A 21,680-nucleotide genomic window follows, 5' to 3' on the forward strand; every position below is an offset into this window, starting at 1 on the left:
CCCCGGGTGGCAGTGGGAGACCTCCCCTTCGGGACCGTGTCCTCAGTCTGTGGAACACAGCCCCAGAACATCCACCCCTGCTGGGGATGGGGAATCCTTTCCGTTAGGGGCCACCAGGTCGAAGCCACAGAAGAATGAACACCCCAAACAGAAGCAGCCACAAAACAGTCTGAAGCGACTCTAAGAGGTACAGGTTCAAACTGCAGGAGACCGAAGGGAGGAGAGTGGCCAGAAAGAACCAAGAAGGCCGCATGGTAGCTCACGCCTTTAATCCCAGCAGCTTGGGAGGCCCAGGCGGGCGGATCACCTGAGGTTGGGAGTTTGACACCAGTCTGGCCAAGATGATGAAGCCAACATGGAGAAACCCCATCTCTACTGAAAATGCAAAAAATTAGCTGGCTTGGCAGGCGCCTGTAATCCCAGCTACTAGGGAGGCTGAGGCAGGAGAATCACTTGAACTCGGGACGTGGAGGTTGCAGTGAGCTGAGATTGAGCCACTGCACTCCAGCCTTGGCAACAAGAGCAAAACTCCATCTCAAAAAAAAAATAAAAAATAAAAATAAAAAAAGGAAGATTTGAGAAAGAACCGAGTAGACGCAAGCACATGAGGCACACGGCTGCCCCCGAGAGAACAGACTCGCTGGATGAAGGAAACACAGACTAGGCCCTCTGGACCGTGGGAATCAGGGGACTGAAAGTGAACCCTGAGGACTCCGCTGAACACAGCACACAGCTATGGAGGAGGCAGGATGCGTGGTTGTGGCCTTGCGTTGTTGGACTCGGGGTGGGGTGGGCTGTGTGGTGCAGTCTAATGACTGTTGATATTTCTGGAAACGTTTCGATAGTGAGTGCTTGATGATTTAGGTGCAGCCGTGCCGTCTGTAAGTCTTACGAAGGGACACTGTCACTTGGGTTGCTTTGTGCTGTGATGCAGACTCAGAGCGCACATCCTAGGAGGCCTGAAGGTGGAGAGTGGGTGCGGGGCCTCGGTGCATCCTTGCCTCACCGGTCCCCCTCTCTGCTGCACAGCTAGTTGAGACGCGCGTGCCTGTGAAGCAGCCGCAGGTGTTTGCCCGTTTAGATGCAGTAGGTTTTTGCTTTTCCAATGTGTGGAGGCAGGGCCCAGAGGTTTACTAAGCCCCTGTTCTCACTTTTGCAGTGCCATGGAGGTCCCAGCCCCAGCTGAGGTTCTCGGAGGTCCGGAGCCCCTGATGCAGTGCACAGCCTGGCTGAATGCCTATTTCCACCAGCCCGAGGCTATCGAAGAGCTCCCCGTGCCGGCTCTTCACCATCCCGTTTTCCAGCAAGGTCAGTAACTAAGCCATCTGCGGTGGTTCCTTTGGGGAGCTTGACTTATTAACGATTGCTGACATCACACTTCATTTTATTGAGTATACCAGCTTGGTATTTTTACATCAGCTAAACAGAGACAGCGTTTGGCCGAGCTGGAGGGACAGGGGTTCGCCGCCTCCACCCACTCCAACGCCTGTGTTAGTTTTGGCACAGGGTCGCATAATTCTTGGCAAAGGCAATAAAAATGATGCATGCAGATTGACTCTTGACTCTCCGCTGGCTGAAGGGTTTAAATAGGAACACATCTGAATGGCAGTAAATTTTTCAATAAGCTTATTGTGAACTTCAACTATCTGCTTGCCAACAGCACAGAAAACGAAACTTGTGCGTGGACATTTAGCCACTTCCATACACTCTGTTTGTGACGCTTACATCATAGCAGGTAGCAGCGTTGGAGCTTCTCGGATAAGTCTTGCATTTAATTTCTCAAACGTACCAGAGTTAGAGGCATCCTTTCTTAAGAGATAGCTTGAGAACTTACCTGTACGTAGCCTGCTCAAGGCTTGTGATAACCTAAAACATTTCCCAGACGTTTCTTTTACAGCTTGTGTTTGGCTCTGCTCAATACCGAAAGTAATTACAGCGGCTAAAATCATTCCAGACACATGCCAGAAACTTATTTTGCATAGTGAGTTTTTCATAATCATTTTTGTATAAGTGAATGTATATTCATATATGATGTATATAAGGAGTTGTACACTTACGTATCCTTAAAGGGAAAGATTACCTTGAGATTTTACATGTGGTGAATTTAAAGCAATTTGGAATTTCAGATCGGATTTGCTGGGTAAGCTTAACAGTATTCTAATTGCTGCGGTGCTTCTCAGCACAACACAAACTTGAAAATGGAGAGACGTTTTCAGGGGAAGCAGGTAGAGAAACCCCTGAAGATTGGCCTAATACCTGAGTTCACTTACGAAGTCAGACAGGTGAACAGATGAAGTCCTGAGCACGTTTTGTGCATAATGAACTGAAACTGCAGCTATAATGAACCAGGCGCCTTGCTGTCCTCTGAATCATGTAGAACTATCTCCAGAAGGGTTCAGCGGGGATCTCTAGGATGGGCGGGCAGGAAGCTAGAGTGGGTGGGGCCTTTACATGGAACCACAAACATCCACGAAACCTCTCATCATCTGTGCCCACCAATGGGCCGCCGCCAGGACAGTGGCACTACCAAAGCCTCCTGGGCCGCCGCCAAGACAGTGGCACTACCAAAGCCTCCTGGGCCGCCGCCAGGACAGTGGCACTACCAAAGCCTCCTGGGCCGCCGCCAGCTACAGACCCACCTCTCCCCAGCACCACAAGCCAGTGAGCCAAGCAGACAATGTGGGGGACCAAGGAAGTCAGAGATTGGTTTTGTTTATTAAAGTTGGGGCTTGGGGATCTTAGAGTGGTGAACTCTTCTCTGTACGATCTCTGTTTGGGGGTTCGCCTGCCAGGAGGAGCAAGGCTGAAGAGCTGCCCAGGAGGCTTTTTTTCTCCTTAAGCCTGTCAAATATGTGAGCTGAAATGTAAGGTCTCAGGACAGAAAAGTTCTCTTATAAAACCAGGGCAGGAGGTATCTGCATAATCGTATGGAGGCTGAGAGAACGAGCCTGCAAACCCTGAAGTTTACCTAAGGTTTATTGTGCAACTTTATGAAAAACGTAGAGGCAAAATTTCCATGAAAATTGTTAGTTTTCTCCAAGTCGTATGGTGGTCCTGGCCGTGGAGCTACACCCTGCTGGCCTGGTCTCACCAGGGTCCAGAGAGTGATGTGCGCTCGGGCAGGCCAGGAAGAAGCGGAGGAGGAGGAGGCCTCTGCAGCTGCTGACAGGAACTCCAGGACAGGGGTGGCCAGCAACGGGGGAGGCACTAGAAATAATCAGACACTCTCCAAACCACCCCTGCAAGCACTGAACCCTCACTTCTGCCCATGGCAGTATTTGCTGCTCCTAGAGCCGACAACGGCAGGCGGGCCCCTGGGGCTCCTCAGTCAAGTCCCTAGTGCTTAAGCAGAGTTGGGATCGGCCACACCTACCCTTGCCTCCCTGGCTTTCGGCCCACGCCAGGCCAGGCTGCTTCCTGGGCTGGCAGGTCATGATAGCTCTTGATGACCAGGAAGACCTCAAAGTAGCCACTAGGATACTAGTAAAGGCTGTCTGGCTCCCTCTTGGCCCTGCCCCTCTTGGAAAGCCCTACAGTGTGGGGGGATACCTCTAGCTGGGACGAGGTCCACTCCAGCAAAGTTTTGGGGTGGGAGTGTGACAGCCTCTCATGTCCTTCTCTTCTGGTACTCTAGGAACTCTGAGGCTGGCTGCAGACCCAGGGTGCTGAGCTCAGGGCCTTCTCTCGAGGGTGGGGGCTGGAGTCCCTTGGGCCAGGCCTGCCTGCGGATGGTTAGTGGTTGCCATGGGGGCTGGGATTCCCCACCACAGCATGTGCAAGCCAGGTTTTTAACATTTAGCTCAATCGTTTACTCCTGGGCAGGGGCCAGGTGTACGGATTTTACTGTTTGAAGAAGGGGAGGTGGATGGTGGATGGTTGCTAACAGGGAGTTAATTGGTTCTCCCAGATGTGGATACGCCCCTTTCTGTCTGGCATGAGTTTGGTTTGCTCTCTATCCAGTTTGTGTCTCGTAACATCAGTGAAATCAACAGTGAGGGGAGTAGGTCTTTTAGAGGAAAAGTCTTTTGACATCTCAGAGCCCCCTGGAAGCTGTGGAGTAACAGAAATCAACCTGCTTTGCAGACTGAGAGGAATGAGTCCATTGTAACATGGAATGAATGTTTCCTTGACCAATTCCCTTTTCTGTACATTTTAATTTTTGTATATGTTTAACATACTTTTGCATATCATTTTTCACCATATTCTCCCTTCTGAGATTGAGACCAGGTTTATCTGTTTCAGCCTGGTTTATCTACGTCAACATTTTAAAAAATGTGATTGTATTTGAGCTCATCCTTGAGTTCCAGCACATTGACCCTTTCTTTCTGAAGGCCTGACTGGTAAAACTTCTGACCGCACAGTACCCAGCCTTCATCGCTTCCTCAGGCCCGTCCTGCCACGGAAAGAGCCTCTCTCCCGCACACCACCTCTTCGCAGCACCACCTCGCCTTCCAGGATTCCTCTCTGGAATGAACATGCTATTCTTGATTTGCTTTTTAAGGCTAACCACAAAAATATGCATTACATTGAACCGTATGAAATTGCTGTTTTTGACGTTAAAACTTACCAAATACTAGAAATATCAGATGGTTCAACTTCTTATCTTGGGGAATTTCCAAAGACAGGTTAGTAACTAGGTAGCTGTTGGGGTGTTTCTGCCTAGGGACAGTGAAGCTGCGTTTCCCGACCCGGTGTCCGGAGGTCTCCGGGGCTGCCTCATTGTGAGGCCGGGACAGGTGGGATTTCCCAGTGGGAGGGCGCTGAGGCCCTGGAAGGAAGCCTCATTGTTCTGCTGAAGGGATTAAGAGGAAAGCTGAGCTGTCCAATGAAGCGTATCCTCATTTCTGGTTCAAGTGTTGTTTTAGTCAGGTCATTTCCTAAAATAAAATTAGTCAAAGTTTTCTTGGTTTTGGGTTTTTTGGCTTTTTTGGTTTGCTATTCTGGTTTTTTTAAAGTGTTAACAAAATCCATTTTCTAGCTACTGTGTGACCGAGACCCAGCGTCTTGTTGCACAGCGTAGCTTTTTAAGGAGGTCGTTTTTCCCCGTAAGCCTCTCACAGGGTCAGCTTTGTATTTATTTCTCATTCATTTTTCCTCAAGAAATACTTATTTAATGAAGCCATTATTTTTGAAATACATTTTTACTTTTTTCTTTTATAATGAAATATCATTTAAACTTTTCTCTGAACACCCCCTGATTTCTTAGTGTTTATTTATGAAAATGTTTAGCTTCTTTATATAATATGCCTCCTGGAGAAGCCGTAGAGGTCAGTGGGCAATGCAGTTACAACAAGAAATCCTTTCTACCCTAGTTTGCCAAAAGCAGCTTTTTACAATGAGTTCAAGAAAAGCAGACCTAAGGAAGGCGAGGATGGACTTTCAGATACAGAACCCATCTGGGCACATCCTCAGGTCCCTGAGCCCTCCCACCCATGTGGAGACCCTGCCGGCAGGTGTGGCTGACCCCAGGCTGCTGAGGGAGGGCCTGAGGCCAGGGCCTTTCTGCTCCTGCCGAGGCGGGACCAAGCCTTGGGGCTGTCCACGCAAGACTGTGAGGCCCAGCTGGGACCCCAGCCTTCTCACAGATGAAGGCATTCAACAGACAAGTTCTGAGTTTTCTTTGTAAAGGGACTGCAGTGTTCCCTTTTAAATGAAATATTTAACACTTTAATAATTCCTTCGTCACAGCTATGGGCTTATAGCTATGAAATCCAGTTGCATGACAGCAGTAAAATCTCCGTTTTTTAACACCTGCTGGTAGAAGTTAAGTTTTTGTAACTTGTATTACAGAGCCTCAGAAAGGATTCATATTTCGTATTTTTGTGTCTCTATCGAACTCCTCATTTCAAAAGGGCCTCTCACAAAAGCCCCGCCCCAGAGTTAACGGAAAGACCCTTCCGGGGGAATTCACTGAGGTTCCCACCGTGTCCTGGAAGACGGGCCCTCTCTGCTGGTGCTTCCAGTAGGGACCATGTGGGTCCTGGAAGGTACACGTCCCAGGAGAGGATGACGAGGGAGGAGAGGAGAAGAGAATGGCATCATTATTTGGGCCGTCACCGGAGCCAGCCCTTTAAGATTAGAAATCCTTCTTGAAGAGCCAAGCAAAGGCTCATCCAGCCCCCCACAACCCCATTCTGCCGCCTTCTCACATCCAGGAAAGAGCACATCCCTGAGGGGCATCCAAGCAGGTGGCCTCCCCTGGAAAGGGACACTTTAGCCCTCCTCACCCAGAGGCCCTAGGGCCCGTTTGGGTGTTCTTAAAATGTACCTCATAAGTCGCGATCCAGCCTGAGTTTTTCTGCAGAGGCGCTGCTGCCAAGAGGGGATGTCTTTGTCGTGGCTTCCACATAGATCACGACAGCGCACAGGCTTTCTCCTTTCAGCACTTTGTACCGATATTTTCCCTGAACTTAAAAAAAGAAATTACCAATCAAAAGAGAAGAGAATAGCTAAAATAGGAGATGCATTTGCAGCCACCTCTGGGTGGCCACCGCTGTTCCCCTTGATTTTAAACGAGGGCTCATAAATATTGTTGACCTTGCTGAGATATTACCTGGTGGAGCTGGAGGATTTGTAAACCTTCTTCCGATGCCCGTTTATTGATTAGAACAAGCTAACAGCACTGCACTTAAGTGGAAAAAACAGCTGGTGAAAATGTAATTCTTTCGGCCTTAGAGCTGCTGTGCTCCTTTCCTGGACAGCAAATGTGGAAATCAAGATCTGTGGCCTTCTGGAACCTTCACCAGGAAATGTGAAAAGAAGAAGAACTGATCCACAGCCGAGAGTGGATGGCAGGCCCACGGATTTCCAGGTGGCCAGTAGGATTGTCCGATGTCTGGAATGAGTACTAGGGACCACCACCAGGAACGCGTCATTTCTACCACGGAGAGGAAAGCCCAGTGCATTTCTGTGGTTCAGACACTTGACACAAAGAGAAGCTGGAATGTTTAAAAGCAAAAATAGGGCAGGGATCAGTGAAAGTGCAGGATGTGTGCGGAACAAGGGTAGAGTGAGCGCTGGCGGGGATGGAGGTGGTGAGGGGTCTTCTGTGCAGGGGACACTTACTTATATCAGCCCTGCCCCAAAGAACCCATCCCCTGTGGGTCCAGAAGACCAGATCCCCGCTGAGGTCCTCCCTTTCAGAGCTGTCTGGAGGTGCATGCCACCAGTTCCCAGGGTCTCATCTGCCAGCACATGGCCTGGCTTTCATGGGAAGTCCCCATTGATGCAATTCCCTTCCCAGTGAGTGGGCTCCCATCACCCGTTCTGGCTTATTTGAATACCTGCATCACCTCCAGCCCCTCAGCGGAACAAGAGTGTCAGATAATCCAGAATGCTGTTGAGGGCTGCTCCAGGTTGGGGGCTCACAGCCCCAGCATCCAAAAGTCTCATTTCAGCAGGGTCTTGTGTCCACAGAATCCCTAGGCACCCCGAGCTCTCCTGGTTTGCCCGGGCTCTGCCTGCATGGGCTGACCCCGTGGACTGTCTGGCCAGGCCAGCCCAGTAACGGCGGAACACGTCACTCTCAGCTCCTGAGCTTGCCTGTCCAGCTACATACACTCTGGCATATTGGTGAATTTCATGGACCAAAGAACCTGAAGTTCAGATTGTGTATTAGTTCATTGTTTTATATTTTATTATGCAGTTTCCTACCTAGCAATTGTCATGAGTGCTTTCTTGCTCTTTATATTATGAACAACATCTTGGGCTAGGAGAGAGTTTTTAAAGTTTCAGTGATGATTCATTCAAGCACATCCCTCTTTCAAGTTACTCTTAAATCTCAGTTCATTCAATGGGGTTGGGGGAGTATATATCAGAATCCTCTAGAAATTTCATTTGTAATATTCTACCTACAAGTTTTTATACTTCTGGCCGGGCGCGGAGGCTCACGCCTGTAATCCCAGTACTTTGGGAGGCCGAGGCGGGCGGATCACGAGTTCAGGAGATCGAGACCATCCTGGCTAACATGGTGAAACCCCATCTCTACTAAAAATACAAAAATTAGCCAGGCGCGGTGGCAGGCGCCTGTAGTCCCAGCTACACAGGAGGCTGAGGCAGGAGAATGGCGTGAACCCGGGAGGCGGAGCTTGCAGTGAGTGGAGATCGCGCCACTGCACTTCAGCCTTGGAGACAGAGCGAGACTCCATCTCAAAAAAAAAAATTTATACTTCTTATCCCTCCTCGAGATACACTAAAACCTTAGCATGGGCACACACATATGCATACCCTGTTCTAAAGGAATTTATCAAAATGGAGGTAGCTCTTATGAATGCTTTTGCTGTGTGCTTTACCCTCTACTAAGTCTAACATTCCTAATTTAATAGCTATTTTTGTTTGAGACTTAAAAACGGTGCCCATTGAGGGAATGTTTTGCTGTTGAGGAAATGCCTGCCCCTCTCCTAGGAAAGGGGAGCTCGGCTCCTGGTCCACCGGCAGTGGCTGGAACAGAACCATGGCCTGCTGACTCCCAGGAAATTCATGGTGTCCCTGTGCAGAGCCCTCTGACTCATCAGCGATCCCACAATGTCTGTAGCAGAAGCATAGTTAGGTGAGAGTTTCATCCTGAACGTAAGAGGTGTTTGGGTCCTCAGTTCCCTGAGGTTTCCATGAGTCGGAGGAAAGGAAGCAGCCCTCACACAGAGTGATTTACCAAGCCTGAGAGGAAACCAAAGGACTGTTTGAGAGTCAGCCACGTTCACACCTTGTTGGACATAACTAGGGTCTCTACTACAATAAGCAGGACTTGTAATATTTAAAATTATTATGAGTGCTGCTTTTATGGGAAAATATTCGCATTAAAATATAACAACTCTGGTGAAGTAATGAAACAGTAAATCAGTGATGGCTTCTATTAAAAATTAAGTCACCGTAATTATGCGAATGCCTTTAGAAGGATTGTCTGCAGTGTCCTGGCGTTGGCCTTGAATGGACTCCTCAAAAAGTAGAAGTAACCAGGTTTCCGCCTATGAGGAAATGTAAATTGTGTCATTGCTTCCTTTAATAAACTTGCATTTAAAATAGGCTTTGAAAAATAGGAATTTTCTCTCTGTTTTAAAGTAAAAAACACACTTTTCACTTAAATATGTTTCTAAATTTCTGTTTCCACTGTAGTCATTAGCTGGACTTGTGCTACTCCAAAAGAGAATGTTTACCTTCATATCTTTTGTCATCATAAAAGGCACATTCATATTTTACAGGTAATGTTAGTGCATTTGAAATAATTCTAGCAATAATAAGTAGAATTGTCTCCACTACCTGTGGTTATAGAGAAAATGATATTTTAATAACGTGTGCATAGAATTGTACTACATTATCAATATGTTAAATATGTAAATAACAGTATAAAATTAATAGTGATAATGCCAAAAAACTATTGCAGGAGCCAAAAGTGTAAGAACTATGATTTAAGGTAAATGCTTTCACACATATGGTTTTTGCCTGCAATCCTTATGTTCAGGCTGACTCGGAATGTAAGATTCATGAGTCTCTGTCCCTCTTTCGATGTTGTTTCTGGTGTCAGAATGGAAAAAGCAAATATTTACATAGAGGGAACTCCTTTCTCCTGTTGGAGGTATGCGGCCGTCGGTGTAGCTTCCGAGGCCGCGTGGAGATGGGAACATCCTCAAGGCAGAGCAGACTTCCTGGAGGCTCAGCTGGGACATCTCCAGCTCTGTAGCACGTTTTAATTCCATACAAGAAGTTACTCCCAAAGAAGTAAATTGAAGAACGAAATCGAAGAAAAGAAAGTCCTTTTTTGAAAGCTCTTAAACACTTGACTCAGTTAAGTTTGGATCAGGCTTTCTCTGCCCTTCCAAATATTCAGGTTAAGTATTGGCAACGTCCAGGAAGCAGCGCTCTGGAGAGCCCACCCTCTCTGCCAGCATAAATATGTACAGCGTAGCTGTTACTATGACAACTACTTTTTTTTTCTTGAGTACTGTTGTTAATTGTTGCACAAACACATACTGTGTAAAAAAGGAGACTTGGCCATGGTCTTCCACGTGTGGGTAGGTGTGCCCACACTGCTTTTTAAAAAAATGCTCCGTGATCCCCCGCCTGCCAAGCAAACTGATTTTCCCTTCAGCCCTTCCTTACTTAGATGGTTTTAGTAAGACCTAGCAACTGAGCTCAAGAGACACGTCAGGACTTACTGCTTGCCCAAGACGTATACTTTTCATAGAAAATTCGCGTCTCTTCCTCTTTTCAGAATAAAATATGCAAGAACCAACAGAAATGGCACATCCCCCTGCTTTTTCCCAAGAATTGGGCCTTTGATGTTCAAGAGCAGCTAATATTAAAGGCTCTCCCTAGAAGGCTGTAGAAACTGTACCTACTTATGACAAATGTAAAACAGCACAAATCTAGCTGAATATGATGGTATCATTAGTTTGTGAATCGCATCCTTGAAAATAACTGTGGAGGAGCCAAATCGGTTTAAAAGAAGATAACAAAATGGTTTAAGCTACTTAGGTTGAATGCCAATTATATTTTAATATTCAACTGAGCATATTTTACTAAGAAAAAAGGCCGCGTTGACGCATGCATAACTCATTGGCAGCGTCGGCCAGCTGTGCCGCTCCACTCTCCGAATCACTTTGTGCATTTTAGTAGCATGGTAATTTAGTAGAGGACTACCTGAGTGATGGCATTTTCAATGAGCAGGTAATCTACAGAGAATTTTTATATGGTTATGAGTTCTGTGCTTCAGCCCGGCAACACAAAAATACATCAAGACCAATTACGGTATCAACTTTCAGTGTGATACCCTTGCCACGGAAGTGCATGTATTTCTGCCCCAGGCATTTCAAATTGCATCTAATTTGAAATCTTTGGGGTTTTAATTAAATTTCAGAATATATGGAATTCTTCATTAGTACCTGCTCTGAATAGCAGATCATCCTTCTCCCAGTCTCTCGTTAAAGAAGTAGGCTGTGGTAAATAGCGTGTTCAGTAGCTGATCATTTGTGGGACCTGGGTATTGGAACAGAAATAGTGAAATGCAAAATAATATCAAAAAGATTATTAGTCCAGGGAGAGTCTCTTGATTTGTATTTTAATGGAATTTTACATTTCTCTTAATGATTTGCAAATTGTCCTCTGATTATAAGATGCATTAAGCTTTTCATTTTAATGGCAAAGACACAGCCATTAGCAGAATTTTTTTTTCTGTCTTCTTTTTAGAGTGCTTCCCTGCAGCAGATAAATATTGAAACCATTAACACCTTTTGATGTACGGTACAGTCTGCACCTTAGACCCATACATGGCTGGCCGGCCATGGTCCCTCCGTGCCACACACCTGGCCGGGGACCCTGACTCTCCTCTGGGGACAGTGAGCAGCAGTAATGCCTGTGTCCTTTTCTAGAAAACAGGATTCTTTTTGAAAATTTCATTGAGGGGTGGTGTTTATTTGTATCAAAGCAGTGCATTTAAATATCATTCATGGCCCAATGTGTATTTAAAAAACTGGTCTTACCAGTGTTAGGGTTGACGATGCCCATAGCTCCTACCTTGCTCTGGTCTGCGGGGCTGGCCTTGGTGATTTTGGAAATGGAATCTGGCCTTGCCCCCAGGATGTTTCTATGTCAACCCATGTGCTGTGAGAGACACAAAGAGCTCTTTCTGTGTTAGCCAGCTGACCACGGCACGACCCCAACGCGGGGACACTTGACTTTGGTTTTGCCTCTGAGATAATGTCTTGGTTTTAAGGCCAGGACTTCTAGTCCCCTAGAAGATGAATATGATTTACACAACCAGAGCTACAAGGCAAAGCTCATCTCTTCTGCTCCATCTGCTGAATGTGCACAGGGAACTTTAGGCTTCGACCTGGAAGTGACAGCCCGCGAAGGCGGCGGTGCTTCGGGCTAGGTGTCTCCTTGCGTCGGAGCCGTGTACAATCCAGCAGCTCTGTCTGATTGTATGGTTAGGAAAACCAAAGGCAAGGGAGATAGACAATGGCACTGCTGAGTGTGGGCAGTGGTGGCTGCTCCTGATCCCCGCCCTGGGCAAGTGGGGTCAGGCCTGGCCCCGCTTTTCCTCCGTTTCGAAGGGTGATTCTTCACTCCAGGCTGGCACAGCTGACCCAAGAGTGAGTGTCTCTGAGCAGCTATGGCTCTTAGTCACTTACCCCCTCACCTTCGCACCTCGAGGTGGGCACAGCACAGGTCTTCCAGGATCTGAGGGATGAAGCCGGACACACCTCCTGCCCTTCCTTTGCCCGCTTCTGGTGAGTGTCACCTTCCCGGGCTGTCAGGAGCCGGCCCGTGTGCCCACTCAGGCATGTCACCTTCCTGGGCTGTCTAGAGCCGGTCTGCGTGCCTGCTAAGGCGTGTCACCCTCCGCTCAGGTGTGTCACCTTTCTCAGATGTCTAGAGCCAGTCTGTGTGCCTACTCAGGCACATCACCTTCCCGGGCTGTCTAGAGTCAGTCTGTGTGCCTACTCAGGCACATCACCTTCCCGGGCTGTCTAGAGCCAGTCTGTGTGCCTACTCAGGCACATCACCTTCCCGGGCTGTCTAGAGCCAGTCTGTGTGCCTACTCAGGCACATCACCTTCCCGGGCTGTCTAGAGCCAGTCTGTGTGCCTACTCAGGTGTGTCACCTTCTGCTCAGGCATGTCACCTTCCTGGGTTGTCTAGAGCTAGTTCATTTGTCCACTCAGGTGTGTCACCTTTCTGAGATGTCTAGAGCCAGTTCGTGTGCCTGCTCAGCCATATCACCTTCCCAGGCTGTCTAGAGCCAGTCTGTGTGCCCGCTCAGGTGTGTCACCTTCCTGAGATGTCTAGAGCCGGTTTGTGTGCCCACTCAGGCATGTCACCTTCCCGGGCTGTCCAGAGCTGGTCTGTGTGCCCGCTCAGGCGTGTCACTTTCCAAGACTGTCCAGAGCCGGTTTGTGTGCCCACTCAGGCATGTCACCTTCTGCTCAGGCGTGTCACCTTCCCGGGCTGTCTAGAGCTGGTCCGTGTGCCCGCTCAGGCGTGTCACCTTCTCAGGCTGTCTAGAGCCGATGCATGTGCCCGCTCAGATATCCTGTCACGACGTGGGCCCTACTCCTGTGTCAGGGCCATTAGCTGGCACATGCTGTGTGGTTGCCTGGTGCGCACTGGGGCAACCTCGGGAAACACTCTTAGCCTTCATATTGATCAGTGCAGGCTGCCAAAACAAAGTGCTGCCAACTGGGGTCTTATACAACTGAAATCTTTCTCAGCTCTGAAGCCTGGAAGTCCGAGACCAAGGTGCAGCAGGGTCTCAGCTATTCAGACCAAGGTGCTGAGGCTGCCCTGCTTGCCCTGCAGATGGCCATCCCCTTGCTGCATCCTCACACGGCCTGTCCTCTGGGCGTGCATCCCTTGGGTCTCTATATCATAATCTCCCCTTCTTATAAGGACGCCAGTCAGATCGGATTAGGGCTACCTGAACAACCGAATGTGAACTTCTTCACCTCTTAAAGACCCCATCTGCCAATACAGTTGAAATGCTGAGAGTTAGGGTTTTGACATACGAATTTTGGCGGAATATAGTTTAGCCCATAGCACCCTTTCCAAGCCTCTGATTATCTGTCTGTAAAGTGGGGACAGTAGTAACGTTGTGTAAAATGTCACGAGGGTAAAATGAGACTACCAAACAGTCAGCAAAAGAAATACCTGCTTATTTCACAGCCTTTTCTCCAAAATCCAAGTGGTAGTTTGCAAACCGGGACAGCTGACTCCACCTGGTCCTTTGGAACTCAGGGAAGATTGGGCCATTACTAGGAAGTGCTGCTCTTTGCACCCAACAGAACTTCGCAAGGACGTTCGCCCTCTGCCCTTGCTTGCTATGCGTACGGGTTACAGGAAGTGTGACTAGTACCGCCCCACAGCTGTTCAGAAAGAGTGTTTTGGTTTATCATCTCCACATGAAATGCATGGAGTCAATTTATATTGTAACTGGGAAAAGAACATTTTTCAACCTGTTATTTCTTCTTCCTACTCACTGTTAAGCTCTAGGTCACAATAAATGGCTGCCTGCTGGGACTCCTGCACTCTGGAATGACACGTTCAAAGCGTGTGCCCAAGTAGGCTGCTGCAAGAGGGTGAGCATGATTGGGGTGGGGTCACTGGGGTCTGGGAAGCCAGCCTCAGCCCCTCCTGGCTCAGCACAGCCCTTGTGGCCTTGGGGGCCCACAGGGTCACACTCCCCCAACCCTCCCACAGCACCGGGCTCTCTGCCCTGTGCCTCACTCTGCCCTAGCTGGTTCCTGAGTCCCGGGAGGCATTCTCTGATATGCTATGGATACAGTTATGGACAAAATGAACTCTTAGGAAGGCAGCAAGTGAGGGGAATGGAGGGGCAAAGAGCACACAGCTAAACATTGCCTGACTCAACTGTGGTAGTCACTGGTGCACTGCAGGTTGGTGTTTGCACCCTGCCAGCATGCACTCCTGACACTGGGGCAGGAGACCTTTCTTCTCTGTCTGAGCAGTCAGAGCAGTGCCTGCCAGTGCTGTGACAATGAATGAGTGAATAAGCAAAGTGTCAACCCATTTTCACGGTTTGTTTAATGTCCCTGGACCTGGATTTCTCTTGAGAGTGAGCGTTGAACGGGCCTTCCCTGCCCCTACCCAGAGCTCAGGGCATGGACCCCAAGTGCTTGGGTCTTTCCTCTTCTCTCTCCTGTTGTAAATTTAAATGTCTGGGGGAAAAAATGAGAAAAATATGTAAATAAATACTTTTGCAATCATTTTATCGGATGAGAAGAGTAGCAGTTTCAGGAGTTTCATTCAGAGTAATCGTCGAGCACATGGATGGCAAGTTGATAGTTTCATTATTTTTATGATGAAATATTTACTTTGGACAAAGGGATATTCAAAACTGATTTGTGAGGAATAAATAATAAAGGGCAGAGTCATATGTGTGGCACCCAGGTGAAGTAATAGTTTGTTTTCTTTCCTTCTGTCAGTAGACATTTGGGTTCTGAAGTTTTTGCCTTTAAGACTAATGACGCTACCAGTATTCTAGGATATGTGCCCTAGTGCTGCAGCTGGCTGGCATTCGTGGGCGGAGGACGGGAGAAGAGGGAGCTATACAGAGAAAGAATTCCGGAGGTCTGCATGGTGTCCCATTGAGTCTGTTGCAGATTACAGAGTCATACATGCATTTGTAAACCACATGAAACCAGACAACTATTGGGGAACTATAAGTTGAACCAATTTCAGATAAATGAACATCACTAGAACTAGAAAATATGTGGACAAGTATGAAATTTTTCTTCTATTATTTAAAAGATGATTAACTGTTCATGGTAAAGTTAATAAAGATGTATTTTGTATTTTATAATACACATAAAGGGAAAACATATGACAACAATAGCATAGAAGATGAGACTCTGGGGAAATGGAAATATATTGTTCTAAGTTTCTTACTTTATGAACAAGCGTCATATTTGAGGGCAGACTTTGATAAATTGAGAATGCATGTTAAAAATCCTAGAATACCACTAAAAATAACCCGAATCTATAGCTCATGGGCCGACAGAAAAGATAAAATAGAATGCTAATTCTTTTAAAGTAAAAGAATGTAAAAGAAGGAAGGGTAAAGGGAGAACAAAGAACAGATAGGAAAAATAACAAGTTGGTAGACTTAAACCCAATCATATTGATAATTACTTTAAATGTAAATGTTTTTAAGATTCAAATAAAAAGATATAGATTAGTAGACTGGTTTAAAAAGCCAGAGCCTGGTATATATTTTCTACAAGACAAAAATAATTTAAAATGATGAAAGAGTCCTATGTAAAAATGGAAGGAAAAAAAAGGAATACATTGACAGAAAGGTATAAGTAAAATTGTATTTATTTTCAGATCACATAATTATTTATATAGAATATCTTAAAGAATGTTGAAAATAACTATTAAAACCAATAAGTGAATTTAAGAAGGTTGAGGATACAATTTTAATGTAAAATATATTCTATTTTTATGTAATATTATTAAGTAAATTATAAAACAGTTATTTTATGTATTTAACATTAGCATTATTAAAGATTATTATTTAAAGATATGCAAGGCCTCTCTACTAAACAGCATAAAAACATGGCTGAGAGAAATTAAAGAAGACTTAGGTAAATGGATCTTTATTAGTTATTGAAAGAGCCAGTGTTGCAAGAGGTCACGTCTACACAAATTGTCCTCTGTATTCAGTTCAGTCACACTTTTAAATTATGTCAAAATGCAAAGAGCCTAGAATATTTAAAACAATCTTGAAAAAGAAGAATGAATTTGTAGGACTTACATTATCTGGTTCCAAGACTTCCTACAAATCTATGGTAATCAAGACACTGTGATAAGGATCAAAACTTAGAACAATGGAACAGAATAGAGACCAACATTTTTGCATTTCTTGTATCTTTGAGAAAGACACAAAGTGGATGAATGAGGAAAGTCAAGTCTTGTTGGCCAGGCATGGTGGCTTACGTCTGTAATCCCAGCACTTTGTGAGGTCATAGCAGGCAGATCACTTGAGGCCAGGAGTTCAAGACCAGCCTGGCCAACATAGCAAGACCCTGTCTACTAAAAATACAAAAAATAGCCGAGCATAGCGAGACCCTGTCTCTACTAAAAATACAAAAAATAGCCAAACATGTTGGCGTACACCTGTAATCCCAACTACTCAGGAGGCTAAGGCATGTGAATCACTTGAACCCAGTTGACAGGTTGCAGTGAGCTGAGATCATGCCACTGCATTCCAGCTTGGGCAACAGAGGAAGACTCCATCACAAAAAAAAAAAAAAAAAAAAACTTTGTCAACTAATGGTGCTGAGTAACTGGATATCCTTTTTTTTTTTTTTCATTCCATTTTCAGATCACTTTAATAGTTAGAAATTTGTTACATAACTTATTTATTTCCATAGGTTTTTGAGGAACAGATGGTATTTGGTTACATGAGTCAGTTCTTTAATGGTGGTTTTAATGGTGCACCAAAATCTCACAAACCCAAGCAGTATACACTGAACCTGATTTGTAGTCTTTCACCCCTCACCCCCTTCCCACCCTTTCCCCTTGAGTCCCCAAAGTCTATTGTGTCATTCTGATGTCTTTACATCCTCATAACTTAGCTCCCATGGATAACCATTTTCAGATAAATATTATTCACCATAATCTTGACCTCACACCATACACAAAAATTAATTTGAACTGTATCATATACCTAAATGTGAAGCTGAAACTCTAAAGCTCTTAGAAGAAAACATGAAGAGTATTTTTCTGATTTGGGTAGGCACACATTTCTTGTAACACCAAAATAGAAAACAATGAAAGAAATTATTAATAAATTAAACTTTATTAAAAGATGTCATTAAGAAAATGAATAAGAAGCCACAGAATGAGAGAAATGTTTACAAAACATATATCTGACAAAGGACTTCTAAGCAGGGTGTATGAAGACTCCTATAACTCCGTAATAAAAGGACAAACAACCCAGTAAATAACTGGACAGAACACCTCACATTTTCATCAAGACATATAATACACAGATTGGCCCACGAGCTCATGAGAAGGTGCCCAGCATCATCAGTCATTAGGGAAGTACAGGTTAAAACCACAATGAAAGACATCTGCCTATATTCCAGGACGGCTCAGATCAGAAAGCCTAACACCACCAAATGTCACGGAGACTGTGCCGCAGCCTCGCCTCTCGTATACATTGGTGGGTGTTAAAATGTTATAACCTCTTTGCAAGAGGTCTAGCGGCTGCTTATAAAACTAAGTGTTCTCCTACCCCATTACCCAACAATTCCACTCTAGGGCATTTATCCAGGAGAAATTAAAACCTATGTCCACAAAAACGTATACAAGAGTGTTCACAGCAGCTTTGCTTGCTTTATTTATAATTGCTGCAATTGGGAATTGCTCATATGTCCATCTGTAGGAAAGTGGATAAATTACCTGAGGGATATCCGTGTACAGCCTATTCCTATCTGTGAACTTAGCATTGAAAAGGAATGATCCACAGACGCACACAGCCCCGTGGATGAGTCTCAGTAACGTCATACTGAGCTTAAGGAGCCGGACACAGTAAGAGCATGCCTCTGATTATATTTTTTGGAGCTCTGCAGTTGGCAAAAGCAATCTGGATAGGGAAAAGTTAGAAGAGGAACTGCTTCTGGGGTTGTGCAGGCAGTGACTAACTGGGAAGGGGCATGAGGGAATGTTCTAGACCATGACTAGAATGTTGGTCTACTGTCTTAACAGTTTAGGTCACACAGGTGTCTATCTGTGTTTGTCAGAATTCAAATGATGCACGAAGATGGTGCATTTCACTGTGTGTAAATTCCACCTTAAAGGAAAAAAGAACCGTAAATGGACATTGAACTCTTAATGGTTTATGTGAGGAAGGACTTGAAGAGAGTACACTGATGTCTGCAGCTTATTTTGAAATGCAGAAAAAATAATAATAAAATGGATGGGGGGTGGAGAGATGGATAGATATATGATAAAAACAAATACAGGCTAAAATGTCAATTATATAACCAGAGTTATGAAAGTATTCATTGTAAAACTCTTCCAACTCTATATGACTGAAGTTTTTCATAATATGTTGGAGGAAAATAGTAAATATTACGGACTTTTATTCCTTGAAAGCAAATTTGGGGGAAAGATCATGAAAACTGTGGCCTCCGTATCCCAAGTGTGAAGATGCAACCCAGTATGGCCTCAGCGAGATACTGAGTGCACTCTGGGTTTGCACCTGGAGCTGGGGTGAGGCTGAGAGGTCTGTGAGTTGTCAGTGGACCTCCCAGGCCTTTCCAGAGCCCCTCAGGATGGGGTAGACACACTGACCTGATGGGCAGGAAGAGGAAGCCTCTGGGCCAGACCTTTGGACTCTGTTGCCTAACTTCTTCTCCAGCCAGCCAAGCGAGTGGCCTCGGGAGGTGAGGTTGGTGTCACCTTGCAGCCTTGCACTCAGCCTCGCAGCCGTCCCTGTCCAGCCAGCTTCTACGCAGTTAGAGGACACACAGAATCTACAGCCCAGGCAGCTACTCTCACCTGTGCATGGAGCACAGGGTGCCCATCCTCAGAGACCCTGCCCAGCCCCTCACTGCCATCCCCTCTGCTAGACCAGGCATGTGGGTCAGCGCTGCCCTGTCTGCCCCGAAGTTCCATGCCAGTAGCGGTGGATCAAGCGATGAAGGCAGAGTTATCTAATTATGGAGTGTTTTCTCTAGTATTTCCACAGCCTGCTGCTGTCATGGAACATGGAGATTCATTACTCAGAATGTCAAATTAACAGCATTCCTGGACCTGAAACATCATTGTGTCAACTTCTCCACCTTTTCCAGGTGGTGGTTTGTGTTTGTGCACATGGCATACCTGTTGCCCCAGCACGGCCGCAGCTTTCCAAAGTGCCACCCAGGGCTGGGGTCTGCTCACTTCTTCGGAGGTCTGCCCATGCTCCAGGCGGGCCGCAGCCTGCAGGATGCAGACGCCCAGGTTGGAGCAGCACCCTGTGCCCTCGAGAGGAGCACAACTCACACATCCACGTAACTCTTGTCCTTAGCAGCAGTCAGGGGCTTCTGCAGGCAGAGGAGTCGGCCCCGTGGTCCTCCATGTAAATGGCCGGCATCGGGGCCTAGGGTTCGATTCTGCTCTCATGGGTCTGCGCTGTAGCTTGTTCTGTCTTTTCAACCAGGCCCTTCTAGCTCCTGGGGCAGTTTCTCTTCAGCTGAAACTTCTCTTCGTCTTCCACCAATACCATGTTACATTACAGTTTCCATCTTCTCACAGAACAGCCTTGGGAGAGAAGTGTGTTTTGTCACACAGCCTGCGCCTGGCTCAGGTTCGCAAGGTCAGCTCCCGACTCTCACTGCAGTGAGGGACCATGAGTAGCTTCTGCTGTCTGAGTGCTTTCCAAGGGGCAGGGCCTCTGCCAAGTGCTTTGTGATCCTCATATCCAAGTGGAGGAAATTCAACTTTAGACTGACTGAGCTCCAGCAGCTGATCCTTGGCACAGATGAGACTTTAACCTGGGTCCTTCTGACTCCGGAATAAAAGCTCATAGGAAGGGGTAAATTTACTGGGAAGATGTCTGCTGGCCAGGTCCTTGATGGCACAGGGCCACATGCATGTGGAGTCCAGCCGAGACTCGTCCTTGGGAACACGAGCTGGTTTTGAAGCTGTTGTAGTCATGGATTGCCCGCCCATGGGTGTTGTGAGGACGCTGTCCAACATCGCTCTGCCCATGTGCCCTGAGGGGTCTTACACTCCACCCCAGGTCACAGGCAGTGTTCTGTCTGATTCTTCACCACAAGGGAGCAGCCTCACGCAGACTGAGTAGGAACAGTGGCATTGGCGTTTTCCATACATCTTTTGGAAGAATTTGAACTTCTGATCATGTATATGTGACACTTTTTAAAGTTTTAAGTGATGCATGGAAACTTGATATTGCAAATTTAAAAATCAGTCATTTTCAGTTTTATCTCTTTGCTGCTCAAAATGAAAAATCTTCTCACTCCCCCCCTACTCCACAATATGGTCATGGAGTTTCAACCTAATTAAAAGAGTCAGAATTAAGTTGCTAAGTTTGAATGGGAATGTGGTGATGTTTAAGAGGACTTAGGAGACCCTGTCCTCATGTCCTTTCTGTCACTGTAGGTTTTGTCACTGTTTAAAGTCCATCTGCCCAACTTTTAGATAATTAATCCTAATTTTGAGAACTTGAGAAATGTTGCAAAAGCTGTTGGAGCTGATTTTAGGGTTGTTGTAATACACCTGGTAATTATTAGAGTCAGTCAATGAAGTCATAGATGAAGTTGTGACATTTGGCGCAGGGTTCCCTGCTGAATTCTGAAATACCATGACGCTATCAAGAAAAGAGCCACGGGATAGCCAGTCCCCATGTGACACCCAGTGAACTTCACTGCTGGTACTCCCACTGTTGTTCCTTCTCAGATGGAGTCGGGTCTGGCCTGAGCTACAGCAGGATATGGGGAAGTGATGGTGTGCAACTTCCAAGGCTAGGTCATAAGAGGCCTTGCAGCTCCCAGTGTCCTCTCAGTCACCTACTATGAGGGCAGCCAGTACCATGTCAGAGGACACACAGGCAGCCCCAGGAGAGGCCCACGTGCTGAGGAGCCAGGGAAGTCAGCCCTGTTAGAAAGAGATCCTCCAGCTCCAGTCGAGCCTTCGGATGAGTGCAGCTATGCAGACCCCAAGTGATAACCGCTGAGCCCAACCCTTCTGAATTCCTGGCCCATAAAGACCATGAAAGAAAAGTCATTCGTGTTGTTTGGGGCCACTAAGTTGGGGATTATTTGTTACCTGTCCGTAGTGACTGGCACAAGATGTGAGGCACTCCCCAGTAGTTACTTACTCATCCCACTTCCTTTCGTATCTGGTCCTTGTCCTTTCCTCTGGTGTAAAGTAGACTGTGAAGACCCACCCTCTGTTCCTTCCAGCTGTTTTTGGCCATCTCTTGTGTACAAATGCTGTAGGAGATGCAAAGGTGATTCACAGCCACATAGAAGCCCTAAGAATGCCTGGTCTTGGTGCTGCCAGAAGGGTATATGCAGAGCCCTAGGTAAGCCAGCACTGCAGGCGGCAAGGTAGCCTCCAACTGTGTGGGCTGGGGAGAGCTTCATGGAGGAGGTAGCGTTTGCACCAGACTCCGAGGCAGATGGGATTTGAACACATGGAGTAAGGGGGGGAAAC

The 21,680-nt window shown here is 46.4% G+C and overlaps 1 protein-coding gene across 1 annotated transcript in view; it reads left to right on the forward strand.

Annotated features, from left to right (window-relative positions):
- MGMT (O-6-methylguanine-DNA methyltransferase) overlaps positions 1 to 21,680 on the forward strand; it is a 285,845-nt gene that overhangs the window by 235,840 nt on the left and 28,325 nt on the right. Inside the window, exon 3 of the mRNA XM_011941955.1 lies at positions 1,160 to 1,308. Coding sequence (XP_011797345.1) covers positions 1,160 to 1,308 — 149 coding nt within the window. The remainder of the gene's footprint in view (positions 1 to 1,159; positions 1,309 to 21,680) is intronic.

Source organism: Colobus angolensis, unplaced genomic scaffold, assembly GCF_000951035.1.
Source record: "Colobus angolensis palliatus isolate OR3802 unplaced genomic scaffold, Cang.pa_1.0 Scaffold204, whole genome shotgun sequence".
Classification (NCBI taxonomy): Eukaryota; Metazoa; Chordata; class Mammalia; order Primates; family Cercopithecidae; genus Colobus; species Colobus angolensis.